Consider the following 23,914-nt stretch of genomic DNA (forward strand, 5'->3'; position numbering starts at 1 on the left):
CCTCGCCGGCGCCGCCCTTTCCTCTTCCTTTTGGTCCCCCTCCTCCTGCCACCGGAAGTACCTGCCCCTCTAACCAAAGTCAGAACTGCAGACGACTTTAGAGGTCATTTACTCCCCCTCCGTGACGTATAGAGGGGTCGAGGCCAGGCGGCGGCTAGAAGTGAGACGGGGTGCGGGCCCCAGTCGTCGCCCTATATTTTCCTTTCTCCTCCCCCAACGGTTGTTTACTTCCGTCCCCTCCAACACCTGTCCAGTAATGTACCATCCTCCCCAGAAAAACCAGAAACAGATTTTTAAAAAATGGGGGCCATTTTATTAGAGTCCAGGAATATCAGCTTTGGGCAGCAGCTGAGGGCAGCTTCACGTAACTCTTCATGGGGGGCAGCGGCCGGATCTTTCGGCCTGCCCAGCCCCCCTTGCGGTGCCATCGCCCACTGTTCGGCCTCTTTCCCAGCCAGCGATTCCGCCCAGCCTTGCCGATGACCCGTTTGTTGTGGTCAACGTTGGAGACTCGGCCCACTGTGGCTATGCACGTCTCCAGAACCTGATGGAGAGAGCAAATGGAGGGGAATGCACCATGCGGGGAAAGAGCCTGACACGTTGAGGGCAGGGACTGGGGAACTTCTCAAACTCAGGAGAGAAAGGGAGAAAATACGGGGAAAATACAACATAAGGGAACCCGAATGCACGTCCTACAGTAATTGAGAATGAAAGGCACTGACAAGGCACACCTGGTCACATGGCAGAAAAGGACAGACCTAGCTCCAGGCACTTCCCAACATAAAACACCTGGGAGCTATCCTGGACAGGTAAGGTACATTCCAAAAATTCCTCCTGTACTGACCCCTCCAACCTGCACTCCCCACCCACCCACCCCCACCACGCACCTGCATCTGCCGCTTAGAGGGCAGCTGGATAATGGCTGTCCCGTTCACCTTCCGCAGCAGCACACCACACGTCCCTGGGGAAGGGAAGAAACAGCTGCGACCCTCCACAGAGCAGGGGGTGGGAGCAGATTTTCCAGGGCCACCACCCCACACACTGCCCTTGCTTTCCCTTTGAGGAGTAGAAACAGTGAAGCAGGAGGCATGTGTGGTTTTCGATCAAAAACACAACCACCTCTTCAGCCTTGTTCTTCCCTCTTTTTCTCTGCCAGTGGACAAGATGTGGGCCCATGGGTTCAGAGAGCTGCAACCTCAAGTACCCCCTGGCCTTTCAAACTGTAAGATCCCAACAAGTTCCTTTCTTCACACCTGCGGCTCGGATATACTGGGCCCCGCGGCCTGGCTCACTCTCCACATTGTTGATGAGGGTCCCCACTGGCAAGGCCCCAAGAGGATGGGCGTCTCCTTCCCGAGCAGCAACTAAAAAACAGAATTTCGTCAGCACCAGCACCCTTGAGCCTCTCAGCCCACACACATCTGGTGGCCATCACTCACCTGCCATTCGGCCTATGTGGTCAGAGTTCAGGATTGTATCTCCAGCCTTCATGTTTTCTGTGGCAATGATCCAGCGTTTCCGGTTGCCCCCAGCAACCAGAGCTATGTCTGCTGACCTGTGCAGAGTGAGGGACAGGTAAGCAAACCACCTAGGTAGCCTCACATCTCCTGAAAAGCCACAGAGCAGTCATCCAGCCACACAACCACTTCACATCCCAAACTTGCCTACAGGGATCATAGCGGACAAACATGACCTTCTCCTCAAAGGGTCCTGGCTTGGATTCCTGCTCGGGCCGGAACCGCAGAAAGTCAATCATTCGATAACGCTGCTTGTGGCCCCCGCCAATACCATGCACCTGGATACGGCCTGTGGTCAGGATAGTAAGGATCATGACCAGGTCAGATGAGTCAGTTCCCAGCACTGGGAACAGATACATCCTAGGCAGAGGGCTGTGCTTTCCCAACATTATGACACAAGCAGAAAATGATTAAAAATTGCATAGCACAATGGGGTAAATGGGAGTGAACACCCACGTGGAACTTGGTAAAAACACAGTTACAGGGGGTGCTTCCCCCTGCTGGCTCAGTGGTAAAGAAGCTGCCTGCCAATGCAGGAGACAGAGGTTTGATCCCTGGTCTGGGAAGATGCCACATGCTACGGAGCAACTAAGCCCGTGGGCCACAACTATTGAGCCTGTGCTCTAGTGCCTGGGAACTGCAACTACTGAGCCCACATGCTTCAACTACTGAACCTTGAGCGCCCTACAGCCTGTGCTCCACAAGAAAAGCCAAGTAGCCCCAGCTCGCCACAAGTAGAGAAAAATCCTGAGCAGCAACAAAGATCCAGTACAGCCAAAAATAATTTTTGAAGGGTGTGCAGGAAAATATCATGGAACTTCCTGAGTATGTCCAGTTTTCTTCCATTACCTATCTTTAGAAGCACAGGCTAGTTATGTTGTTTTATATTCTGTTCTCTCACTCTTACATACTACATGCAGGAGGAGTCCAATAAATGCTTTTTAATTAGATTCCTGTGCCTATATCAAAATACAGGCCAAGGGTCCTACCATGTTTTTGCTCTTTACTGCTGAAATCTTCTTGCCCTTGTTCTTACCTGTGTGGTTTCGGCCCCCAGACTTCCTCATCTTTACTGGCATAGTGGTATACTTCGTACGACTCTTCCAAGACACAAACTTAGCACTAAGGGCCACAGAGGTAAGGACTGGGCGGCAGGGAAGCAACATCGATGCAGAGGGCAGCTGAAGGAGGACATTGTTTGTCACCTAGAAGTAAACAGAAATCTTTTTCACTTGAAAGCTAATTGAAGGAGAAGCCTCAGAGAGCCAAGGGAGAGGGCACAAAGTTTAGCTTGTGGCTTCCTTCCTCCTGGAAGCGTCCCAGACCAGCTACCCCAAAACTCTACCCTTCACAGCCTGCACAAATACCAGTTCAGAATGCTTATCTAGGCGCATGTGTGTTGATCACCTCTCTTCATCTGATCCTCTCACCTCTGAGGTATTTCTTCAATGAAATGTTCTCCCCTTGGTGCATCTTCTTCCAAATTTGCCTCAAAACTCTCCTCTAAGAAACTTTTCCTTCCTTAAACAACTACCTTCTCCAGTTCAGTTCAGTTCAGTCACTCAGTCGTGTCTGACTCTTTGCGACCCCATGAATTGCAGCACGCCAGGCCTCCCTGTCCATCACCAACTACCAGAGTTCACTCAGACTCACGTCCATCGAGTCCATGATGCCATCCAGCCATCTCATCCTCTGTCATCCCCTTCTCCTCCTGCCCCCAATCCCTCCCAGCATCAAAGTCTTCTCCAATGAGTCAACTCTTCGCATGAGGTGGCCAAAGTACTGGAGTTTCAGTTTTGGCATCACTCCTTCCAAAGAAATCCCAGGGCTGATCTCCTTCAGAATGGACTGACTGGATCTCCTTGCAGTCCAAGGGACTCTCAAGAGTCTTCTCCAACACCACAGTTCAAAAGCATCAATTCTTTGGTGCTTAGCTTTCTTCACAGTCCAACTCTCACATCCATACATGACCACAGGAAAAACCATAGCCTTGATTAGACGGACCTTAGTCGGCAAAGTAATGTCTCTGCTTTTGAACATGCTATCTAGGTTGGTCATAACTTTTCTTCCAAGGAGTAAGCGTCTTTTAATTTCATGGCTGCAGTCACCATCTGCAGTGATTTTGGACCAGCACTGGTTAATTCCTATATATCTATGTACCACCATCAGCACCAATGCCTTCTGCCCATTTTGCTGCATGTTTCTGAGAATTTTCCAAATATGAACGGAGGGGAGAGATCATTTATGTCTTGTTCCCTACTGTTTTCTTAGCATTTACACAGTAGGTTGGTTTGGTTTTGAATCTGAAGTACACATCTGCCAAACTCTACCATCAGTCTGAAAGGTCCAGAGATGGTAAGATTAACTTTTCTGTATCACTAGTTACCCATGTCAACAAATTGGCACTTGCCATGGGTGTTTGCCATCTACCTCTACAAGGATTAAATCATGTGCTGCGGCAGTTGCTGACCTCCAACACCCTCTGATGGAGCTCAGGATGGACAGCAGAAATGAGGCACCTGTGTTCCCAAAAACCTGGCATGACAGATCTTCAGATAGTTAGATATTCTCAGGAGCTGATTTTTATGAGCCCAATTCTTTTATCTCTTATCAAGAAAAACAATAAAATTCTTCATGGTGACAACTGTTTCTTGTGACTAGCAGAAGCTTCATGAAACCAGCAGAAACATTTTTAAAAAACTGTGCTTGATTGCAGCCCACTCCCCCTTTACCAAAATCACATACATACTGTCCTTCCCTTCTGCCTCTCTGGAGCAGTTTCTCAGAGCTATCTGAGGTGCTATCTCCTGGGCTGCAGTCCTCACATTTCAACTCTCATGCCATGCATTTTTAAAGTCGACACCCTTAGGAACTTCGTGATATCTTCATGTTAGTTTCCAATTCTCGGTTACCTTGACCTTAATTCCATAATCTCAGTAGTAACTCATCCTTAATGGTTATAATAATGGTTAAGAGTCCGGGCTTTGAAGCCAGATTGCCTAGCTCCAATGGTTGGTGTATGACCTTGACCACTGATGTGTTCTCGTACGTAAACTGGAACTGATAATAACTGCAAATGGTAAAAAGGAATTCACTTATTTAAAACGTTTATTATGCTTGGCTTATAAGAAGACAATAAATGTAAGTTACTGAAACTTGTACTTTTGTCTACAAATCACTTCACCTCCAATATCTCGTTTGTGTGACCCTGGGAGATAGAAACACTTAGGAAGGAGAAAGCTGAGGCTGAGCGTGACTTATTAAAGGTCACGGGCCGATGTGACTCCAAATCAGACTCTCATTTCCCACCTCGATTCTCCTGGAGGCCCCTCTCCAGCAGCCGGAGTGGAAACTACATTCCCGGGTAAGATGGATTACCTGGGCGGCCGGGAGCAGGCTTGGGCAGGGGACGGCGGCAATCCGGGGGGTCAGGCTCAGTGAGCCAAGAGCGCGGGTGACTGCCCGCAGGGCCATGAGTTTGGCCAGACTCAGGCGTGCTCAGGACTCCACCATCACCTTTAGCCTGGCCGCCTGGCGCTGCCGGATGACACTAACAGGTCCCCGTGCCGTCGCTCCAACATGACGTAAAAAGAGGCGGGCCGAGAACCCGACACAAAGCTAGACACACATCTCCTTTCCTTCCAGAGCATAGTATAGCCAATCCCGGAGCAACTCTTGGGTCGCGTGACTAGGAAACAGGTCCCGCCCCTCGGAGCCGTCAAAACAATTGCCTCGAGCGGCAGCCATGATAGATTTAAAGGGGCAGTACCGGCAGGAGCGGCAGCCAGACCAGACTGCGGGTGAGTCTTTGAGGGTACCTCTGGGGCTGAGAGTTGAGGTCCCGCTACCTCTTTGCTGCACTCCCGGAGAGATGAAAAAATGAACCCCTCCGACTGAACTCACAGAACTCCGGACTCAAAAACTCCGCCCCCCACGATTCTTCCCGCCCCTCGGCATCCAGACAGACGGACAGACGGCCTGCCCCGCCCCCTGTGCTAGCGACTGACTCAGTAACCTCGGGATTGTCAGGCCCCACGTCTTTTCCCGCGGCTTGGACCTCGGTCGCCCACCCGCATCTTCTGCCGGCCCATTTCTCTCTATCCCCACCCTGGGCCTCGGCAGGTCAACAGCCTGGGACACTTCACCGCAGTCCCAGGCCCGGGAGATCAACTCCCAGCGCCGCGTTTCGCTGCGATCCCGCAGCCGCTCACGGACCTGCCATTTTTCCCTGCATCATCGGGCTTCTGGGAGGCACCCTAAGGTGACTCCTCTCAGACTCTGTTAGTATGTGGTCATAATAGACACAAAGCCATAGAAGTGACTGGGCTAGGAGTGACCAGGTCTTCCTTCTCACCCGTTCCCAGACACGCCCCTTGCCGCAGGTCTCGGATTAAATCTCACTCCCTTCTTGGGAGAAAATAGCTCCCCAGGCTTGGAGTGGGAGGTTGGCTTGGGGAAGGAGGAAGGCCGTTGGCCGTCTTTGAAGACCTGTAGGCAAGGGAGGGAGGGCGTTTGTCCTGGGTGGGGCTCCATGCCAGGTCCTCTGGGTGGCTGTGAAGTGGTGAGGGAAGGGGTGGAAACGCTGGACTTCTGGACTTTGGGCCGGGCAGATCCTTCTGAGTCCCTGGCTGCTTGAACTGAGTTTCTTCCGGGCTCCTGCCTGAACGCCACAACCAAGGGCTCTATACAGGTAAGAAGACTTCAAAGAAGAGAAGCAAGGCCCTTTTGAGGAAGTAGGAAGACAGCCTGGAAGAAACAGAGCTGACCAGGCATGGAGATGCTGGGCTTAGCCCCGCGGGTGACTCAGCCTGAACACCTTGAGCCTCTAGGCCCCTCTCATCTGGGTCCTGCGATGAAAGCCCCTCTCTTTTTCGTCTCCCTCTCTGTCTTGATTTAACTTTGAAACTTATTCCTTCCCCTTTTTGGAAAACACTGCAGTATTTTCTGTATACCTTCTGCCTGCTTTAACTCCATTCGCTTTGCAGCTCTATCAGACACCTGCTGTGTTCTCTATGGTGCTGTCTCTCCTTTCCTGATTCCTTTTCCTAACCCAGACTCTCTCTTCTCCAGGTCCTTTTTTTTTAAAAATTGTGTTAATTCTAAATCCCTGCTACTTCTCTGCACCTTTGTTCTTTCTACAGTTTTTCTTCTTTCAAGTCAATTCCTTTCCCTCTGTCTTTCCCACAACCTTAGCTTTGTGTCTAGTGTTATTATAGGCTGTCTGCTCACTGGTCACTCTCCCTCCAATTAAACTTTAGGGTCCCCCTACCCCCACCCCTGCTATGGTCTCTTGTCCCTTCACTTGGATCCCTACTGCCCTCTAATCAAGGCACACAGCCACTCTTTCCTAATCTTTACCCCAGCTGAGCTCTGTTGTTTCTCTGTAGCCCAGGCAAGGTCCCCTGACCAGGATGTCAGGCCTGGTGTTGGGACAGCGGGATGAGCCTGCAGGGCACCGGCTCAGCCAAGAGGAGATCCTGGGGAGCACCCGTCTGGTGAGCCAGGGGCTAGAAGCTCTCCACAGTGAACACCAGGCTGTGCTGCAAAGCCTCTCCCAGACCATCGAGTGTCTGCAGCAGGGTGGCCATGAAGAAGGCCTGGTTCATGAGAAGGCCCGGCAGCTGCGCCGTTCCATGGAAAACATAGAGCTGGGGCTGAGTGAGGCTCAGGTGAGCAGGAGGAGGTGGTACCAAGTGGCCCCGGGTAGATGGAGGAGCAGTTGTCTGATTGGAGCTTGGGGGTCATTTGGGATACTCTTGTCCTAGTGGCTTGGATTCTTTCACCCAATAAATATGTATTAAGTCTCTACCACGTGCCAGACACTACTCTCCAGACACATCACTGAACAAGAACAACCATAAATCTTGGCCATCTTGGAGCTTATATTCTAGCTGGGAGAGGCAGGCTTTAGACAAATAAATAAATGATTCAGTATGCCAGAGTGATAATCATTAAGGACAAAAGGATAAAAATCAAGCAAGGAAGGGGGTTGGAGTGTACGGGGAGAGGATGCAGTTTTAGATAGGGCGGCCAATAGGAGCCTCGCTGGAAAGGTGTCATTTGAGCAAAGAATTGAAGACTGAGGAACGAGTGATACAATAAATGGGGGAAGAACATCCGAAGCACCGTGCAAAGGCTCCGACCTGGAGCCTTTCTGGTGAGTTCAGTGAAAGGCTCGCGTGGCTGCTGGACTGTGAATGTGGGGAAGCAAAATAGAAAATGAAGAGGCAATTGGGGTGGGGGCAGATCACGTGGAATTGTAGGCCATCATAAGGACTCGGCTTTTACTGTGAGTGAGATGGAAGCTATTGGAATGTGTTGACCCAAGGAGTGATGTGGTCTAACATTTTGAAAAGATTGTCATCTGGCTGCAGGGTTGAGAACAGACTCTAGGGGGACAGGGGAAGAAACAAGGAGACCAGTGAGGAGGCAATTACCATAATCCAGGTGGGAATTGATAGTGGCTTGGCCCAGGCTGGCCCTGGAAGTGGTGAGAAATTTGATTCAGGGTATATTTGGAAGGTAGACTCATCACTACCCCACCCTACCTCCGAGTCTTGCTGGCTCCCCTCCCGCCTACCCCTCAACTCTCCTAGCCGGATCCCAGCGCTCACAGGATGTTCCCACCTAGGTGATGCTGGCTTTGGCCAACCACCTGAGCACAGTGGAGTCGGAGAAACAGAAGCTGAGGGCACAGGTCCGGCGGCTCTGCCAGGAGAACCAGTGGCTCCGGGACGAGCTGGCCGGCACCCAGCAGCGGCTCCAGCGCAGCGAACAGGCCGTGGCTCAGCTGGAGGAGGAGAAGAAGCACCTGGAGTTCCTGGGGCAGCTGCGGCAGTACGACGAGGACGGGCACGCTGCGGTGAGCAAGCGCAGGACAGCTGGGCGTCACCACACGCACAGGGCATGGCTGCGTCATCCTCTCGAGGACCAGCAGCCCTGCCCAACCTGCCCTGACCTGGCAGAATTCAGGTCCTGACAGCAGCTCCAGAGGACAGCAAGGGAGAAGCCAGTCACTTGTTCAGTCAGCATTTGATTAAATGACTGCTATGTGTCAGGCTCACTCTGCTGGGGTTGCAACAGTGAACAGGACAAAGTTCCTGCTCCCATAATAATAGATTTTTGGCATTTGGACAGTTCCAATTCAGAATCCTAAGCGCTGTAGGTAGGGAAAACAGCTCAGTCGAGCAAGTCCTTCTAAAATTTGCTTTCAAAATGTGTGGAATTTAACCTTCATGCAACACGCATTTATATTTCTCTGTGCCTTAGGCAAGGCAAGATGTGTGTCAGGTAGATCTGAGAAGCTACAAAACAAGAGTTCCTGCCTTCTCGAGCTTATAATGTAGCTGTAGGAACAAGGCTTACGTGTGAGAACATGTATGCGACAACACAGAGCAGTCAGTGCCCCGTGCTGAAGGAGAGGTTCAGGCAGTGTGGGAGGAGTCCCAAGGAGATAGGTTCACAGGGGCTGGGATGGACTGAAAGATTCACAGAGGAGGGCGGGGTACAGGGATGGGTAAGATTTAGGTTGGATTATTTTATTTAACTGGATTAGGAATTGAGGTGGATTTTGATGGTCTATGAGGGAGAAGGGGGAGCTCTCTAGACCAGATGTGTGTGTGTGTGTGTGTGTGTGTGTGTGTGTGTGTGATAAGGCACCAGGGCTGGAAAGGTGGCCTGACCCAGGGACAGTGGGATGATTTGACAGTGGGTCACCCTGGTGAAGCTGGGCAGGAGAGTTGGAAGTGTTTGTACAAGGCTACAGTACTTGTTGGGGTGAAGCATTTTTGCCTGGTATGAAAGTAGGTTGACAGTGAGAGCTGGGCATTACGTCCAGAACAAGCGGTGGCAGATGACGGATACCAGGCAGAGCTAGACACTCAGGGTACATGTTAATAAGACAGGACACACCCCTGCCTTCAGGGGAGACCGGACAGACATGTAATCAGTGTAAACACATGGGGATCAACGCGGGACTATAATTACCAGAGTCGAGGGAGAGAGAGATGGCGGATGAGGGTACTTAGGAAGGAAACCTCTGGATATGAAGGAACTGAAAGTCATGAGATTTTGGCTGAAGCATCTCTTGTTTGTTTGGGGTGTTTTTTTGTTGTTGTTTTGTTTTTGGTTGCACTGCATGGCTTGGAGGATTTTAGTTCCCCATCCGGGGATCAACCTGCGCCCCCTCCGGCAGAAACTCAGAGTCTTAACCACTGGACTATCAGAGAAATGCCCATCTTGGTTTTTCTATGAACAAGAGAGGCCTAGGCTTGGCAGGACAGATGCTGACTTTCCCAGGGGCAAGGACAGCGACAGGGGATTTGTCCTACACCCCACCTGTCAGTGATGTCACGGTTTAGAGGGGGCTTGAAGAGGCTACCAGGGCTATCTCATCTCGGACATGCTGCTGCTTCCCTTCCAGGAGGAGAAGGAAGGTGATGCCTCCAAGGATTCCCTGGATGACCTCTTCCCCAACGAGGAGGAAGAGGACCCCAGCAATGGCTGTGAGTCTGCCTCTGGAGTTGGAGGGTGAAGTGGGGGCAGCGGCTGGTGAACACAGGATGCTCACCGTCCAGGAATGGGTTCTCTGCTGCCTCTGGAGATGCGCTAGGGACCAGTACTTTGATTCCCTCAGCTTCCCCCTTATTCATCAACATTTATTAAGCACGTACCCCATGCCAGGCACTGTGCCGGGCACCAGGGAGTCCAAGATGAGAAGGTCGTGATTCTTGCTGGTAAGGAGCTCACTCGAGACTGGGAGAGTGCCCCTGGAGTGAAGAGCATGAGCTCCTCAAGGGAAAGGACCAGGTCTTTCTTATCTTTGTATCCCTGGTGCAGGCCCTTCTCAGGATTTCTGAGTGGTTTTTTTTTTTTTTTCATTGCGCTGGGTCCTTGTCACTGTGCGCCGGCTTTCCCTAGTTGTGGCCAGTCAGGGCTGCTCTTCGTTGTGGTGCCTGGACTTCTCGTTGCAGTGGCTGCTCTTGCTGCGGGGCACAGGCTTTAGGCACATGGTCTTCAGTGGTTGCCGCACTCGGGCTTTAGAGGGAGGGCCCAGTTGTTGTGGGGCATGGACTTAGTTTCCCTGTGGCATGTGGAATCTCCCCCAACCAGGGACTGAACACGTGTCCCCTGCACTGGCAGCCAGATTCTCATCCACTGTACCACCAGGGAAGTCCATTGAGTAGTTTGTTGAATGAGTGAATGACTGAGTGAACAAATGGGATTGTGATGGGCACAGAGGCAAAGAGGTGAGCAGAGGAGCAGTTAGGGACTTCCCTAGTGGTCCAGTGGCTAGGACTCCGAGCTTTCACTGCTGAGGGCCCAGGTTTGATCCCTGGCTGGGGAACTAAGATCCTGCAAGCTGTTGTGCAGCCAATACAATTTTAAGAAAAGAAGAGTAGCAAGTTGAGGCAGGTCTCTCGGCAGGCAGGGACCCTGGTGGGGGTTGGTCACAGGCAGAGAGAAAGACCTGAGTGGGGAGGGGTGGGCAGACAGCGGAGGGAGAACTGGTGTCACCTGCGGGATCTCTGTCGTCTTCTGCGTCGGGGTAGTGTCCCGTGGCCAGGGCGCCCAGCACAGCGGCTATGAGATCCCGGCGAGGTTGCGCACACTGCACAATCTGGTGATCCAGTACGCAGCCCAGGGTCGCTATGAGGTGGCCGTGCCACTCTGCAAGCAGGCGCTGGAGGACCTGGAGCGCACATCCGGCCACGGCCACCCGGACGTGGCCACCATGCTCAACATCCTGGCTCTGGTGTATCGGTGAGTGCTGTGTCCTCTCAGAAGCCTGCCTCCAGGCATGGTCCCACCTTGACCCGCCTCTGGCTCTCACTCCTCCTCTCCACAGGGCACCTCTTCTCCCCCCCACCAGGGGGCTTCCTTGTCTCACGCTTTTACACCTGAGCCCTTGACCTCAGAATCCTCACCCCTCAGGTTTTTGGCTCCTCCTGTCTCTCCTCTGGAGAGGGTCTTTTTCTCTGTTCCTATCTCTTGCATCCTGTGCCTTTGGCCTCCTCCGGGCACGGCCACGCTCTGGGGGTGGTGGTGAACCCCTCTCACTGCTTCCACCAGGCTTCCTGTCTCCTCATGGCGGGGCCCAGCCCCTAAATGTACCTTAGCTGTCCCAAAGGGAAGGAAGTAAGGAGATGCTCAGCGGCAGAGTTTGGGCTAACCCCTTGTCGCTTTTGTCCTCTTACAGGGACCAGAATAAGTACAAGGAAGCTGCGCTCCTGCTCAATGATGCCCTCAGCATCCGGGAGAGCACCCTGGGCCGGGACCACCCCGCTGTCAGTACTCCTTGCTCTCCTTGCCCTGTGCTTCCTCCGCTTGTCCGTCTGCTGCCCTTAGCCCACTCCCCGGGGGTCTCAAGAGCGAGGCGTGGGGACTCCTTTCTCCTGCTGTGCTCATCACAGTGGTTCTCAGCTCTCTCAGACCCAATATCTTCTTTTTTTAAAAAAAATTTTAATGGCAAAATAATTGCTTTCCAGTGTTGTTAGTTTCTGCTGTACAAAGGCATGAATCAGCCATGTGTATACATATATCCCTCTCCCTCTTGAGCCTCCTTCCCACCCCTTTAGGTCATCACAGAATATACAGCTGAGTTCCCTGTGGTGACTCCCTCTTATAATGAATATTTTCCTGAAATTTAACTCATATAATGTAACCTACCTACCTATATAATTTCCTCAAAAGTTGAATGATACTCTATTAATGTAAGAGAGAAACAAAGAAAGTAATTTATAATAAGATATATAATACTTTACAGTAAAGCGAAAATACAGTAACAGTTGTGTTGAGTACAGCAATGTTAGAAGACATAGTAGTCTGATATACAATGAATGAAAAACTTTAGATGTGAAAGTCGCTCAGTCCTGTCTGACTCTTTGTGATCCCATGGCCTATGCGGTCCATGGGATTCTCCAGGCCAGAATACTGCAGTGGGTAGCCTTTCCCTTCTCCAGGGGATCTTCCCAACCCAGGGATCGAACCTAGTTCTCCCGCATTGCAGGCGGATTCTTTACCAGCTGAGCCACAAGGGAAGCCCTTTAGATGTAGAAGAAGTAAAACTAGTAAATCTTTTATGTAAAAGTATGTACTAGGAATGCAGGCAATGGCGCCCCACGCCAGTACTCTTGCCTGGAAAATCCCATGGACAGAGGAGCCTGGTAGGCTACAGTCCATGGGGTTGTGAAGAGTCGGACACGACTGAGCGACTTTACTTTCACTTTTCACTTTCATGCACTGGAGAAGGACATGGCAACCCACTCCAGTGTTCTTGCCTGGAGAATCCCAGGGACGGGGGAGCCTGGTGGGCTACTGTCTATGGTGTCACACAGAGTCGGACATGACTGAAGTGACTTAGCAGCAGCAGCAGCAGCAGGAATGCAAAGTCAAGTGGGCCTTAGGAAGCATCGCTGTGAACAAAGCCAGTGGAGGTGATGGAATTCCAGTTGAGCTATTTCAAATTCTAAAAGAAGATGCTGTTAAAGTGCTGCACTCAATATGCCAGCAAATTTGGAAAACTCAGCAGTGGCCGCAGGACTGGAAAAGGTCAGTTTTCATTCCAATCCCAAGGAAAAGCAATGTCAAAGAATGTTCAGAGTACTGCATAATTGCTCTCATCTCACACGCTAGCAAAGTAATGCTCAAAATTCTCCAAGCCAGGCTTCAACAGTACCTGAACTGAGAGCTTCTAGATGTTCAAGCTGGATTTAGAAAAGGCAGAGGAACCAGAAATCAAATTACCGACACCCACTGGATCATAGAAAAAGCAAGAGAGTTCCAGAAAAACATCTACTTCTGCTTTATTAACTATGCCAAAGCTTTTGACTGTGTGGATCACAACAAACTGTGGAAAATTCTTCAAGAGATGGGAAAACCAGACCACCTTACCTGCCTCCTGAGAAATCTGTATGCAGGTCAAGAAGCAACAGTTAGAACCAGACATGGAACAACGGACTGGTTCCAAATTGGGAAAGGAGTACATCAAGGTTGTATATTGTCACCCTGCTTATTTAACTTCTATGCAGAGCACATCATGCAAAATGCTGGGCTGGATGAAGCGCAAGCTGAAATCAAAAGATTGCCGGCAGAAATATCAATAACCTCAGATAGCAGATGACACCACCCTTATGGCAGAAAGCGAAGAAGAACTAAAGAGCCTCTTGAAAGTGAAAGAGGAGAGTGAAAAAGCTGGCTTAAAATTCAACGTTCAAAAAACGATGATCGTGGCATCTGGTCCCATCACTTCATGGCAAATAGACAGGGAAACAATGGAAACAGTGAGAGACTTTATTTTCTTGGATTGCAAAATCACTGAAGATGGTGTCTGCAGCCGTGAAATGAAAAGATGCTTGCTCCTTGGAAGAAAAGCTATGACCAACCTAGATAGCATGTTAAAAAATAGAGACATTACTTTGCCAACAAAGGTCCGTCTAGTCAAAGCTATGGTTTTTCCAGTGGTCATGTATGGATGTGAGAGTTGGAATATAAAGAAAACAGTGCTGAGGAATTGATGCTTTTGAACTGTGGAGTTGGAGGAGACTCTTGAGAGTCCCATGGATTGCAAGGAGATCCAGCCAGTCAATCCTAAAGGAAATCAGTCCTGAATATTCAATGGAAGGACTGATGCTGAAGCTGAAACTCTAATACTTTGGCCACCTGATGAGAAGAACTGACTCATTGGAAAAGACCCTGATGCTGGGAAGGATTGACGGCAGGAAGAGAAGGGAATGACAGAGGATGAGATGGTTGGATGGCATCACTGACTCGATGGACGTGAGTTTGAGCAGGCTCTGGGAGTTGCTGATGGACAAGGAAGTCAGGCGTGCTGCAGTCCATGGGGTCACAAAGAGTCGGACATGACTGAGCAACTGAACTGAGCTGATGTACTAGGAAAAGGACAGAGCAGGAGTTCCCTGGTGGTCCAGTGGTTAGGACTCCATGCTTTCAACTGCCAAGGGCCTGGGTTCAATCCTTGTTCAAGGAACTAAGATCACACAAGCTGCATGGTGCAGCCAAAGTAGTAATAATAGTAGTATCAACAATAATAATAAATAAATTTTTAAAGTTAAAAATGACAGCAGAAATATTGGCATATATAAGATTAAAACCTAGTGTTAGATTAAGTAGTAATAGATCAAGTTTCTTTGTGATAAGAGGAAGATAAATAACTTTAAATAGGGTCAGCATATAAAACAAATGCTAGGTGTGTCAAAGGGAAGAAGATGAAAAACAAGGTATTTTTGAAAATGAGCTGGCTGGAAAAGAATTCCCTGTGTTACGACATGTGATAGGGAAGGATGATGTGTCTCTCAGGAAGCATAACTCCTGTCTTGATATCCCACCAAGTATCAAAGCTTATATTTAGTGTTTGAGTGTCTGGCAGGGCAATCAAAAGTTGCCTGAGCTGTCCCATACAGGTACCACATCTGTAGCATACTTGCTCCCCCAAAGGTATTAGTGCCCACAGTCTTTATGGCAATCAAAGGAAACCCCACCTTCAGAAATGTCTAAAAATCTCCTTAGAGGGTGAGACCACCCCCGTGGGGAATCTCAGAGCCTGGGGGGTCAGCACTTTCCACTCCCCCAACTCACCTGTGGCTCGGGTGGGAGAGTCCATTTGTCTGGGAGTTGGGCAGCATGGGGCCTTGCTGTTCCAGGTCCTTTGTCTGATGGGGACAGGCCTGTCTTCCTAGGTGGCGGCCACACTCAACAACCTGGCTGTGCTCTATGGGAAGAGGGGCAAATACAAGGAGGCGGAGCCGCTGTGCCAGCGGGCACTGGAGATTCGAGAAAAGGTGCCCGTGCCCTTTGCCTGTTCTTCCCTGTTGCAGTGACCCCTCCTCCCCCATCTCTCTTCTGATCTACCCTTTTCCCTTCACTTTTTGACTCACCCTCTGTCTCTCCCTATTCCCTCTTCCTTCATTCCCTACCCCCGGCTCCCTGTGTGGGCGTGTGCATGCGTGCGCACGTACACACACACACACACACACACACACGCATAGTCACAGCTATCTGTGTCTCCTTTGCATCACTCCAGGTCCTGGGTACCAACCACCCAGATGTGGCAAAGCAGCTAAACAACCTGGCCCTGTTGTGCCAAAACCAGGGCAAGTATGAGGCTGTGGAACGCTATTACCGGCGGGCACTGGCCATCTATGAGGGGCAGCTGGGGCCGGACAACCCTAACGTGGCCCGGACCAAGAACAACCTGGTAAGGGAGGAAGGACAGATGCAGTGGGAGGAGGGGAGGGGGTGCACAGTAGTCTGGTACATGGCCTCATCGCCTTTGTGCCCAGCTCGGGGGCTGCCTGTGGGTATTGAGGGGTCTGGTCCCTTCCTGTGGGAAGGCAGAAGTTCCGTAGCCTCTCAGGAGTGGAGTGGGAACACCCTGGACCCTGCAGCTGGACAAGGAGGGGGTGAGGAAGATCTCTGCGGAAAGTCATAAAGAGACCAAGAAGTGGAAATGCCAGGCCTGGCTGAGACTTCATCTCCACCTTTTGTTCCCATGTTTTTGCCTTCCCGCCCCCAGGCTTCCTGTTACCTGAAACAAGGCAAGTATGCTGAAGCTGAGACTCTCTATAAGGAGATTCTGACGCGTGCCCACGTGCAGGAGTTTGGCTCTGTGGATGGTGAGTGGTGAGGGCCTGGGTGGGGCGCTGCAGGGAGGAAGGGAAATGCAGACCAAAGGTTGGTGGGGGGAGGGTTGACCACAGTGGTTCCAGGGGGAGCCAGACCCCTGTAGTCCAGCACTATTGGCCTCTGGGTCCTGGCTCCCCACTTAGTGTCCAGCTCTGTTCTCTAACCTTGCCACCCCATCCCGTGTATCACCCCCAGATGACCACAAGCCCATCTGGATGCATGCAGAGGAGCGGGAGGAAATGAGCAAAGTGAGTTAGGGGCCCAGCCTGGGGAGCTGGGGTCTTTTGGGGCCTCTGACTTATTCCTGCACCAGCCCTAGCTGCATGGCATCTTCCCAGACCAAGCCTGCACCCCAGCCCTGTGCCAGCTTGTACCCCAGCATCTCTGTACATTCACCTCTGGCTTTCCCTCCCACTCTGTCCTCCTGCAGAGCCGGCACCGAGAGGGCAGCACACCCTATGCTGAGTATGGAGGCTGGTACAAGGCCTGCAAAGTGAGCAGGTGAGAAGCTGGCATGGGTGTGTGGGCTCCGACACCCTCCATCGACCCCAGATCCCCCCTCCTGGCCCTTCCCCTGCTTCCTGGGGACCTTCCCTTAGCCTTGGCTCCGCTTCCTCTCTCTCCTGCTCGTTTCCTGAGTCCATCTTCTCTTCCTTCCCTGGTCTCCCCCTACCGCAGCCCCACAGTGAACACGACCTTGAGAAACCTCGGAGCTCTGTACAGGCGCCAGGGAAAGCTGGAGGCAGCTGAGACCCTGGAGGAATGTGCCCTGCGCTCCCGGAAACAGGTCAGGGACCAGGAGGGGAAGGAGGTCCAGAGGTAGGGCCCTGGGGACAGGAGCGGGGCCCACTGAGGCTGCTTGTGAGTCTCTGAAGAGTAAGACGAGAAGCTGAGGAGGAAGAAGGGAGAGGCTGGTGAGACACTCTTGTGGTTGTGGTTGTTTTTAAGTGTGTTCTTACCCCTCACCTGCCCTTTGCGGTTAGGACTCCAAGTTCAAGGTTCACTTCACTAAATGGCACTATTAACAGGGAAAGACCACCTTTCGACAATGTGAAGAATCTTGTGAGGAGGGGCATGGGCACTGTGGGTGAACGGGCTGCAGGTGAGGGAAGCTCTGAGTCAAGAGTTTCTCAAATCACGGGTCTTGACTCACTGGGTCCTGAAATCAATTCATTGTGGGCCTTGGCTAAAGATAGATGTGGATCTCTAACACATTGCAAATAGAAAAGATGAGTGTCTCCTTTCCAGTATGTGTGTAGTCAGAAGTTGCAAGGGAAACTCTTTCCTTTGTTGTGGCTGGTAGTGAGAAAAAGTTTAAAGACCCACCCTGAAGAGTTCAGAAGTGGAAAGTCCCTGTTCCTTCTTTTCCTTCAAGGGCACTGACCCAATCAGCCAGACCAAGGTGGCCGAGCTGCTTGGGGAGGGTGATAGTGGAAGGACCTCCCAGGAGGGCCTGGGGGGCAGCGTGAAATTCGAGGGAGGTGAAGATGCCTCGGTGGCGGTGGAGTGGTCAGGGGTAAGTCTGATCATCGCTCCTTGAACTCTCCTGCTTCTCCTTCTGGTGGTGACGAGAGGCTCTGAGCCCACAGGATAGGAGAACACCTTGTCCTCATCCCAATCCAGTTAGCCTGTCCCTCTCGGGGGCCTCTCTGCAAGCCAGCTGTTGACCAGGCTGGGCTTCTGGGGAAGGGGCAGGTGTCTGGAATCAAAGGCAGGAATAGACTCAGAGCTCAATCTCCCTGGGATCCCTTAGCCTCTGTTCCCCATTCCCCTCTGCCAGGATGGCAGTGGGGCGCTGCAGAGGAGCGGCTCTCTGGGCAAGATCCGAGATGTGCTTCGTAGAAGCAGCGAGCTCTTGGTGAGGAAGCTCCAGGGGTCCGAGCCCCGGCCTTCCAGGTACGCACTGAGACTGGGATACGGCAAAGTAGGCAGGGCTCTGGAGAAGTGTCTTGGGAGGGAAACAGGGAGGAGGTCAGTAGAATGGCCATGGAGAGAGGGTGGGAAAAATAGTGCCCCGGTGCGGGGACAATACCTAAGCAGATGCTGGTGACTGAGGAAGACGTGTGTGTGTGTGTGTGTGTGTGTGTGTGGTGTGTGTGTGTGTATGTGTGTCAGTAGGATGGCCATGGAGAGAGGGTGGGAAAAATAGTGCCCCAGTGTGGACACAATACCTAAGCAGATGCTGGTGACTGAGGAAGACGTGTGTGTGTGTGTGTGTGTGTGTGTGGTGTGTGTGTGTGTGTGGTGTGTGTGTGTGTATGTGTGTCAGTAGGATGGCCATGGAGAGAGGGTGGGAAAAATAGTGCCCCAGTGTGGACACAATACCTAAGCAGATGCTGGTGACTGAGGAAGACGTGTGTGTGTGTGTACGTGTGTGTGTGTACGTGTGTGTGTGTACGTGTGTGTGTACGTGTGTGTGTGGTGTGTGTGTATGTGTGTGTGTGTGGTGTGTGTGTGTACATGTGTGTGGTGTGTGTGTGGTATGTGTGTGTGTGTACGTGTGTGTGGTGTGTGTGTACGTGTGTGTGGTGTGTGTGTACGTGTGTGTGTACGTGTGTGTGGTGTGTGTATGTGTGTACGTGTGTGTGTACGTGTGTGTGTACGTGTGTGGTGTGTGTGTACGTGTGTGTGGTGTGTGTGTACGTGTGTGTGTACGTGTGTGGTGTGTGTGTACGTGTGTGTGTACGTGTGTGTGTGTGGTATGTGTGTGTGTGGTGTGTGTGTGTGGTGTGTGTGTGTGTGTACGTGTGTGTGGTATGTGTGTGTGTACGTGTGTGTGTGGTGTGTGTGTGTGTACGTGTGTGTGTGTGGTATGTGTGTGTGTACGTGTGTGTGTGTGGTGTGTGTGTGTGTGTTGGGTGGGGAGGTCAGATGGTGAGGAGGCAGTGACACGAGTATGTGTGGTGGTGGCCAAGCGTCCCAAGCTTCAGGGCCACCCATAGAAGAGAAGAGGCCTCAGTTCTTTCTTTTCCTTTGTAGCAGCAACATGAAGCGGGCAGCCTCCTTGAACTATCTGAACCAACCCAGTGCAGCGCCCCTCCAGGTGAGAGCAGTGCTCATTCAGTGCACTGTGGGTGAGAAAGAAAGGACAACCCCAGTGGAAGAGGGGAGAGTCACCTGGGATGAAGACTCTGTCAGGGAATTGGAGGTGGGCAGATAGGAATCAGGCAGACAACTTGTTGGGGGTAGTGACCCCCAAGGGATACTTTTGGGCCAGAGATAGCAGAAATAAATTAATCAGGAGGGGAACAGGAATTGCTGTTCTCTTAACGGGTACTTTAGAATTATGAATAATTAAGGAATGATTTGGGGCTTCAGTGGTAAAGAATCTACCTGCAGTTCCGGAGCCACAGGAAATGTGGGTTCGATCCCTGGGTCAGGAAGATCCCCTGGAGGAGGAAATGGCAACCCACTTTAGTATTCTTGCCTGGAAAATTCCATGGACAGAGGAGCCCTGGTAGGCTACAGTCCAAGGGGTTGCAAAGAATCAGACACAACTGAATGACTGAGCAAGCACACACACAGGGAATGATTCGGGAATACTAACTGCTCTACCCCTATAGCCACCATACTCCTCATCTTACAGAGTCAGCAGTAGATGAGAAGGGAAAAGGGGGAAAAAAAAAAAAAGTATTACCTCATCTCCATTTGAGAAAACACAGCAATGATATTTTAATGGGAGATGACCACCTGTATCAGCCCATTCAAAGTATATCCCCGTATTCATGTGGTTCTTGCAGGTATATCCTCCACCAGATCTTGGCCTTCTGGGAAGTCCTAGCAAAGGCAGCACAAGCCCTAGAGCTTGAGGTTGAGGTTCCAGATTCCATCCTAGGTCCTGAGAGAGACCGTAGCTGTGAGATGGACAGACTCCAGGGGACAGTCTTTGGGAACCTGGGGTCTATGGGCTGATGGCTTGGTGGTGTCTGTTTCAGGTCTCCCGGGGCCTCAGTGCCAGCAGTATGGACCTCTCTTCAAGCAGCTGACATTCAACTCACGCCCCACTTCTGCTGGGTCCCCCCACAGCCCTCACAGCATTCCCTGTTGCTCCTGGCTCTTCCAGCCCCAAGGTGGGACAGTGAAGGGGGAGCAGTTAACCAGAAGATTGCTGCTGCCCTTAGGGTCTCAGCCCCCTCCTCAGGAATCCCCTTCAGGAAGGACCCTCAGGATATCCTCCCCCCACCCTGTGGTCCTCTAGAGTAGCTAGCTCTACTACTGGGGCCCCCAAAGTGGGTAAGAAGCGGGTACGCACCTCAGAGATGTAGCCTCCTGCTGGCTTTTCTGTCAGAGGGCTTGGGGCTGGCCAGCCCACCTGCCTTGCCCTGGCCTCTCTCGTTCCCTCTGCTGCCTCACTTCAGGTCCGTGTATTTCACTTTTCTTAAATAAAGGAATCAGGTAACCACTGAGCCACTTGAGTCCTGATGGAGAGGGCAGGAAGCAAGGGTTGCGTCGGGGCCCTTTACAGAAGGGCGCAGGGTAGTGATGGATGGGGCAGCAGGAGGAATGTTGCTTCTTGGGTCTCTCCTCTCTTCCTTCCCCTGTTTGTATCCTCTCCAGCAGGGCCTGCAGGAAGGCATCTGGGGGAAGGGGGAGGCCCACAACCCAAGGAGAAGGTGCTCTGGACTGGCTTGTCAGGGACATGTGGCGGCCATGTGGCAGGACCCTGGAGTCCTGGCGCCACTGCTCCTGGCCTGTGAGGCCCTCTGTGGCGGCCCCTCCTCCTCCCAGCTGCTTGGGGGAAGGGAGGTCTAAGAAGGCCTGGGGGGCCCTCCGGAGCCAGAGGGGGATGAGGCACTTACTATCCATCCCCTCTCAGCAGATCCTGGAGGCCCAGCAGCAGCTGGGGCCCATCTTCTAAAGCTTGACTCCTCCTGACCCGCCTCCTACACCCCTTGCTGCTTTCACAACAAAGAAAGAATGTGGGGGTGGTGGCGCTGGGGGGTGGGGGGTTCCTGGAACAAGGGCGGTACTGGGCCTCCCCACAGCTGGAGACTTGGCCATGCCCTGACAAGGCCCAGACCGCTGGAGATGGACTTGGGATGGATTTGTCAGTTTAACAGCCTTCAGTCCGCTGTTCAGGGGCCCAGTCTCTCTCTACCTTTGGGTTCCGACTGGTCCAGAGCCAAACCAGACCCTCGCCAGCACTGGACCCCAGGCTACCTCTCTCCTGGGGCTCCACGGTAGCTCCAGGGTTACCTTGCTTGGGGACACCAAGGACACCATTCTGTTCTAGATCTTCCTCCAGATATCAGGTTGCTGCAAAGTGAGCCAGAGCCTACCCTTTCCCCTCCCACCAGAGAATTTGGGGGAACTATTGGCCACAGCCCTCAGGAAAGCCTAGAACCAACCATCTTCCCCAGGAGCCACAGAATCACAAAAGTCCCTTTAGGTCCCCTGAGTCCCTGCACACGAGGTGGTAGGCGCAGCATCCGCTCCCAGACCTCGCTCAGGTCCCCACAGTCCCCCGGGCCTCCTCGACTCCATCCATTCTCCATCTCCAGACCCCTCCCCCAACTACGAGCTCCTCCCCACCACGGCGGGGAGGGGGCGTCAAGGGGGCGGGGCGCCGCGCGGCGCCCAGGCGGGGAGGGGGCGTCGTGGGGCGGGGCTTGGCGGCGGCAGCGGCGGCGGCGCGCTAGGACTCGGAGGTACGGGGCGCGCGCGGCTCTAGCTCGGGACGCCTCGGGCTCGGGCTCGGGCTCCAGCTGCGGCTGCTGCAGCGGCGCCCGCGCTCCGGTGCGCTCGGCCTCCTGGGCCCGCCGGGGATCGCTGACCGCGAGCCCGCCGTGCTCCCGCGCGCTCCCTTCTCCGACCCCACCGCGATGGGAACCGCGCGCGGAGCCCCGAGCAACCCCTGCCGGCTGCCTCTGCTCAGCGTCTTGCTGCTGCCGCTGCTGGGCGGTGAGTCCCGGCGAGCTGGGGAAGCGCGGGAGCCCGGAGGGCCGAGAGGGCACCGGGGAGGTGGGCTGGGGCGGGGCAGACACCGTGCGTGGGTCAGGGTCTCGCTGGGGTGAGGGGGGCGAGGTCCTGGCCGCCGGGAGGCAGCGAAGCCCTCGCGCACTCGGCCGGGGCCCCTCTTGCCCCGCGCCCGCGAGGACGCGTCTCTAGCCTCCCCAGAGTTTTCCCGGCCTGAGCCGAGAGTTTGCTCGGGAACTGCCGGGAGTTGCCGACTCCCGGGCTCGAGTGTCGCGTTTCTCTGCGGGAGACAAACGACTACCTCCCAGTTAGGGGGTGCAGCGCGGTGGCTGGCGGTGGGGGAGGCGGGGTCTCCCCGGCAGGCTGAGCCTAGGTGAGGGAGGCCGGCCCGGGGTCGGATGCAGGACCGACCTGCGGTGCGCGGGGCGCACGGAGCTTTGTTACCTACGCCGGCCCGACGCTCCCGGCTTCCCTCCTCCAAGTTCCTGGGCCAGGCTGGATCCCGGACCGCCCCGATGGTGAGGGCGGAAGAAGGGAAGAGTGAGGGGCCGTCCCATCTCCGGCTCCCGGGCCTGAGCCCTGAGCCCACTCCCGACTGGAGTCGGATCTAGGAGCTGAGAGTCCCGGGCTGTCGCGGTGACTAATGTGTGAAGGCCGCTGCCAAAATCGGGCATGGCCGGCCTGCAAAGGTGCGGACGGGGTTGGTTCTGTCTCCTTCCTGAATTCTCATTCTCTCTCTCCCCAACGAGGAAGGAAACTTTCTTTCTACAGACAGAAAGACAAAAAAAAGAGTTCATTCTTGCTTCTTGAAGGGCCTCAGGCTTTTGATGAGGGTGTGGCCCCTATCTCTAGGGCCGAATGGACCCGACCCGCTTCTCCCCCGTCCCCACCCCCGCCTTTATTTCCTGACTTGGTCACACCTGAGAGTCGTCACTGAGGTGTTGAAGTGCTTCGGAGCAAAGCGCCAAGCTACCCGCATACCCCCAAACACTCTGGACGGGAAGTATACCTCCCCGCCCCGCACTGTCCCCCCTTACAAAACCCCCTATCTTGGCGATGATCCTCCCAGCAGCCCTCTCTGGGGAGACTGTGCCCAGGAGACTTGGTCCTAGCTTATCACTTTCCTCCTCCTTTGAGGAGTGGCCACTGGGAGGCTGGAGGTGGCGGGTGGGTGGGTAAAGAATTGCCTTTTCTGAGGTCTCCCTGGCCTGCCCGCTGTTGAGGGGGTTTAGTGTTGATGGACTTAACATCTCCCCTACCCCGGGTTGTAAAACGAGAGGTAAGAACAAGTCCTCTGAGTTAGTAGGAGGTGTTCTCTGAGCCGCCCTGTGTTCCTCCTGCTGCCTATGTTCCTTCTTCGGTGTGGGGTGGTCATGCTCATGGCAGAACCCACATCTGCTCCCAGAGGAAGTAGGGAAGTTTTTGCACAGCCAGGATGGGAGGGGGGCTACCCAGCCATATGGGCTGGCAGCCGGAGCTCACAGGCTTCCTAGGTCTTCTAGGCTGTTGGGGTTTTGGTGTGTGTGGTGGCGGATAGGGCTGCCTCCACTGCTGAAGTTTCTAGAGTTCTGGGGGAGATTCTGGTGGAGACAGGGCTCACGTTCAACGAATGCTAAATTCCTTCCGTGAGAAGACAACCCTGATGTTAATCAATGTTAATCCGGTGACGGGTGTTTAGCGGAGGGAGGGGTCCTGGTCTGGGGGGAGTTAGGGCAGGCTGCGGGCTGGGGACTGGAGGTCTGGAATCTCCTCTGGGGGTGGGGAGATGTCTTGTGCTCAACAAAGGAACATTTTAATGAGAGCCTTAAATCAGTTCCACCAAATGTGTCTTCGTGTGG

General features: G+C 53.1%; 3 protein-coding genes and 1 long non-coding RNA gene across 18 annotated transcripts in view; 2 read left to right on the top strand and 2 right to left on the bottom strand.

Moving 5' to 3' along the window:
• Window positions 1-290: 290 nt before the first annotated feature.
• Window positions 291-5,072, bottom strand: MRPL2 (mitochondrial ribosomal protein L2). Its single transcript, XM_004018837.6, has 7 exons — window positions 4,896-5,072; window positions 2,554-2,722; window positions 1,665-1,806; window positions 1,440-1,555; window positions 1,254-1,364; window positions 888-961; window positions 291-544 (listed from the first exon to the last, which is right to left on the bottom strand). Exons 1-7 carry the CDS (start codon window positions 4,989-4,991, stop codon window positions 332-334), a joined length of 921 nt encoding a protein of 306 aa, XP_004018886.1. The 5' UTR covers window positions 4,992-5,072; the 3' UTR covers window positions 291-331.
• Window positions 5,073-5,273: 201 nt separating this feature from the next.
• On the top strand, window positions 5,274-20,566 carry KLC4 (kinesin light chain 4). 7 transcript variants are annotated; one of them, XM_060403638.1, is made up of 17 exons: window positions 5,274-5,778; window positions 6,208-6,286; window positions 6,905-7,186; window positions 8,149-8,379; window positions 9,940-10,021; window positions 11,069-11,279; window positions 11,716-11,803; window positions 15,215-15,316; window positions 15,559-15,732; window positions 16,051-16,150; window positions 16,356-16,408; window positions 16,591-16,661; window positions 16,839-16,947; window positions 17,536-17,676; window positions 17,914-18,056; window positions 19,140-19,203; window positions 20,096-20,566. In XM_060403638.1, the coding sequence occupies exons 3-17, from the start codon at window positions 6,929-6,931 to the stop codon at window positions 20,144-20,146; spliced, it is 1,878 nt and encodes a 625-aa protein (XP_060259621.1). In that variant the 5' UTR covers window positions 5,274-5,778; window positions 6,208-6,286; window positions 6,905-6,928; the 3' UTR covers window positions 20,147-20,566. The 7 variants fall into 7 exon arrangements, with proteins under 7 accessions (XP_060259621.1, XP_011956083.1, XP_011956080.1 ...); XM_012100693.5 differs by having other exon boundaries at window positions 5,274-5,317; XM_012100690.4 differs by lacking the exon at window positions 6,208-6,286 and having other exon boundaries at window positions 5,274-6,207.
• Window positions 12,251-22,692, bottom strand: LOC132658300 (uncharacterized). 9 transcript variants are annotated; one of them, XR_009597722.1, is made up of 8 exons: window positions 22,525-22,692; window positions 20,413-20,578; window positions 19,798-19,998; window positions 19,494-19,549; window positions 17,487-17,859; window positions 16,557-17,049; window positions 16,063-16,177; window positions 12,251-15,246 (listed from the first exon to the last, which is right to left on the bottom strand). It is a non-coding gene; the product is annotated as an uncharacterized LOC132658300 (long non-coding RNA). The 9 variants fall into 9 exon arrangements; XR_009597721.1 differs by having other exon boundaries at window positions 16,557-17,859; XR_009597717.1 differs by having other exon boundaries at window positions 19,494-19,998.
• Window positions 21,798-23,914, top strand: part of PTK7 (protein tyrosine kinase 7 (inactive)) — a 62,732-nt gene continuing 60,615 nt past the window's right edge. The window contains exon 1 of the mRNA XM_027958974.3: window positions 21,798-22,061. Coding sequence (XP_027814775.1) covers window positions 21,983-22,061 — 79 coding nt within the window. The 5' untranslated portion in view covers window positions 21,798-21,982. The remainder of the gene's footprint in view (window positions 22,062-23,914) is intronic.

The sequence above is a fragment of the Ovis aries genome, chromosome 20, assembly GCF_016772045.2.
Source record: "Ovis aries strain OAR_USU_Benz2616 breed Rambouillet chromosome 20, ARS-UI_Ramb_v3.0, whole genome shotgun sequence".
In the NCBI taxonomy this organism is placed as follows: domain Eukaryota; kingdom Metazoa; phylum Chordata; class Mammalia; order Artiodactyla; family Bovidae; genus Ovis; species Ovis aries.

Excerpts from the sequence above, each read along its gene's own strand:
- MRPL2 (XM_004018837.6), bottom strand. The coding sequence starts at position 4,991 with ATGGCCCTGCGGGCAGTCACCCGCGCTCTTGGCTCACTGAGCCTGACC. Across the intron at positions 1,556-1,664 it reads GTCCGCTATGATCCCTGTAG|GTCAGCAGACATAGCTCTGG; the intron begins GCAAGTTTGGGA and ends CACTCTGCACAG. Across the intron at positions 1,365-1,439 it reads CCACATAGGCCGAATGGCAG|TTGCTGCTCGGGAAGGAGAC; the intron begins GTGAGTGATGGC and ends TCTGTTTTTTAG.
- KLC4 (XM_012100690.4), top strand. The coding sequence starts at position 6,929 with ATGTCAGGCCTGGTGTTGGGACAGCGGGATGAGCCTGCAGGGCACCGG. Across the intron at positions 15,733-16,050 it reads CCCGGACCAAGAACAACCTG|GCTTCCTGTTACCTGAAACA; the intron begins GTAAGGGAGGAA and ends TCCCGCCCCCAG. Across the intron at positions 19,204-20,095 it reads CCAGTGCAGCGCCCCTCCAG|GTCTCCCGGGGCCTCAGTGC; the intron begins GTGAGAGCAGTG and ends TGTCTGTTTCAG.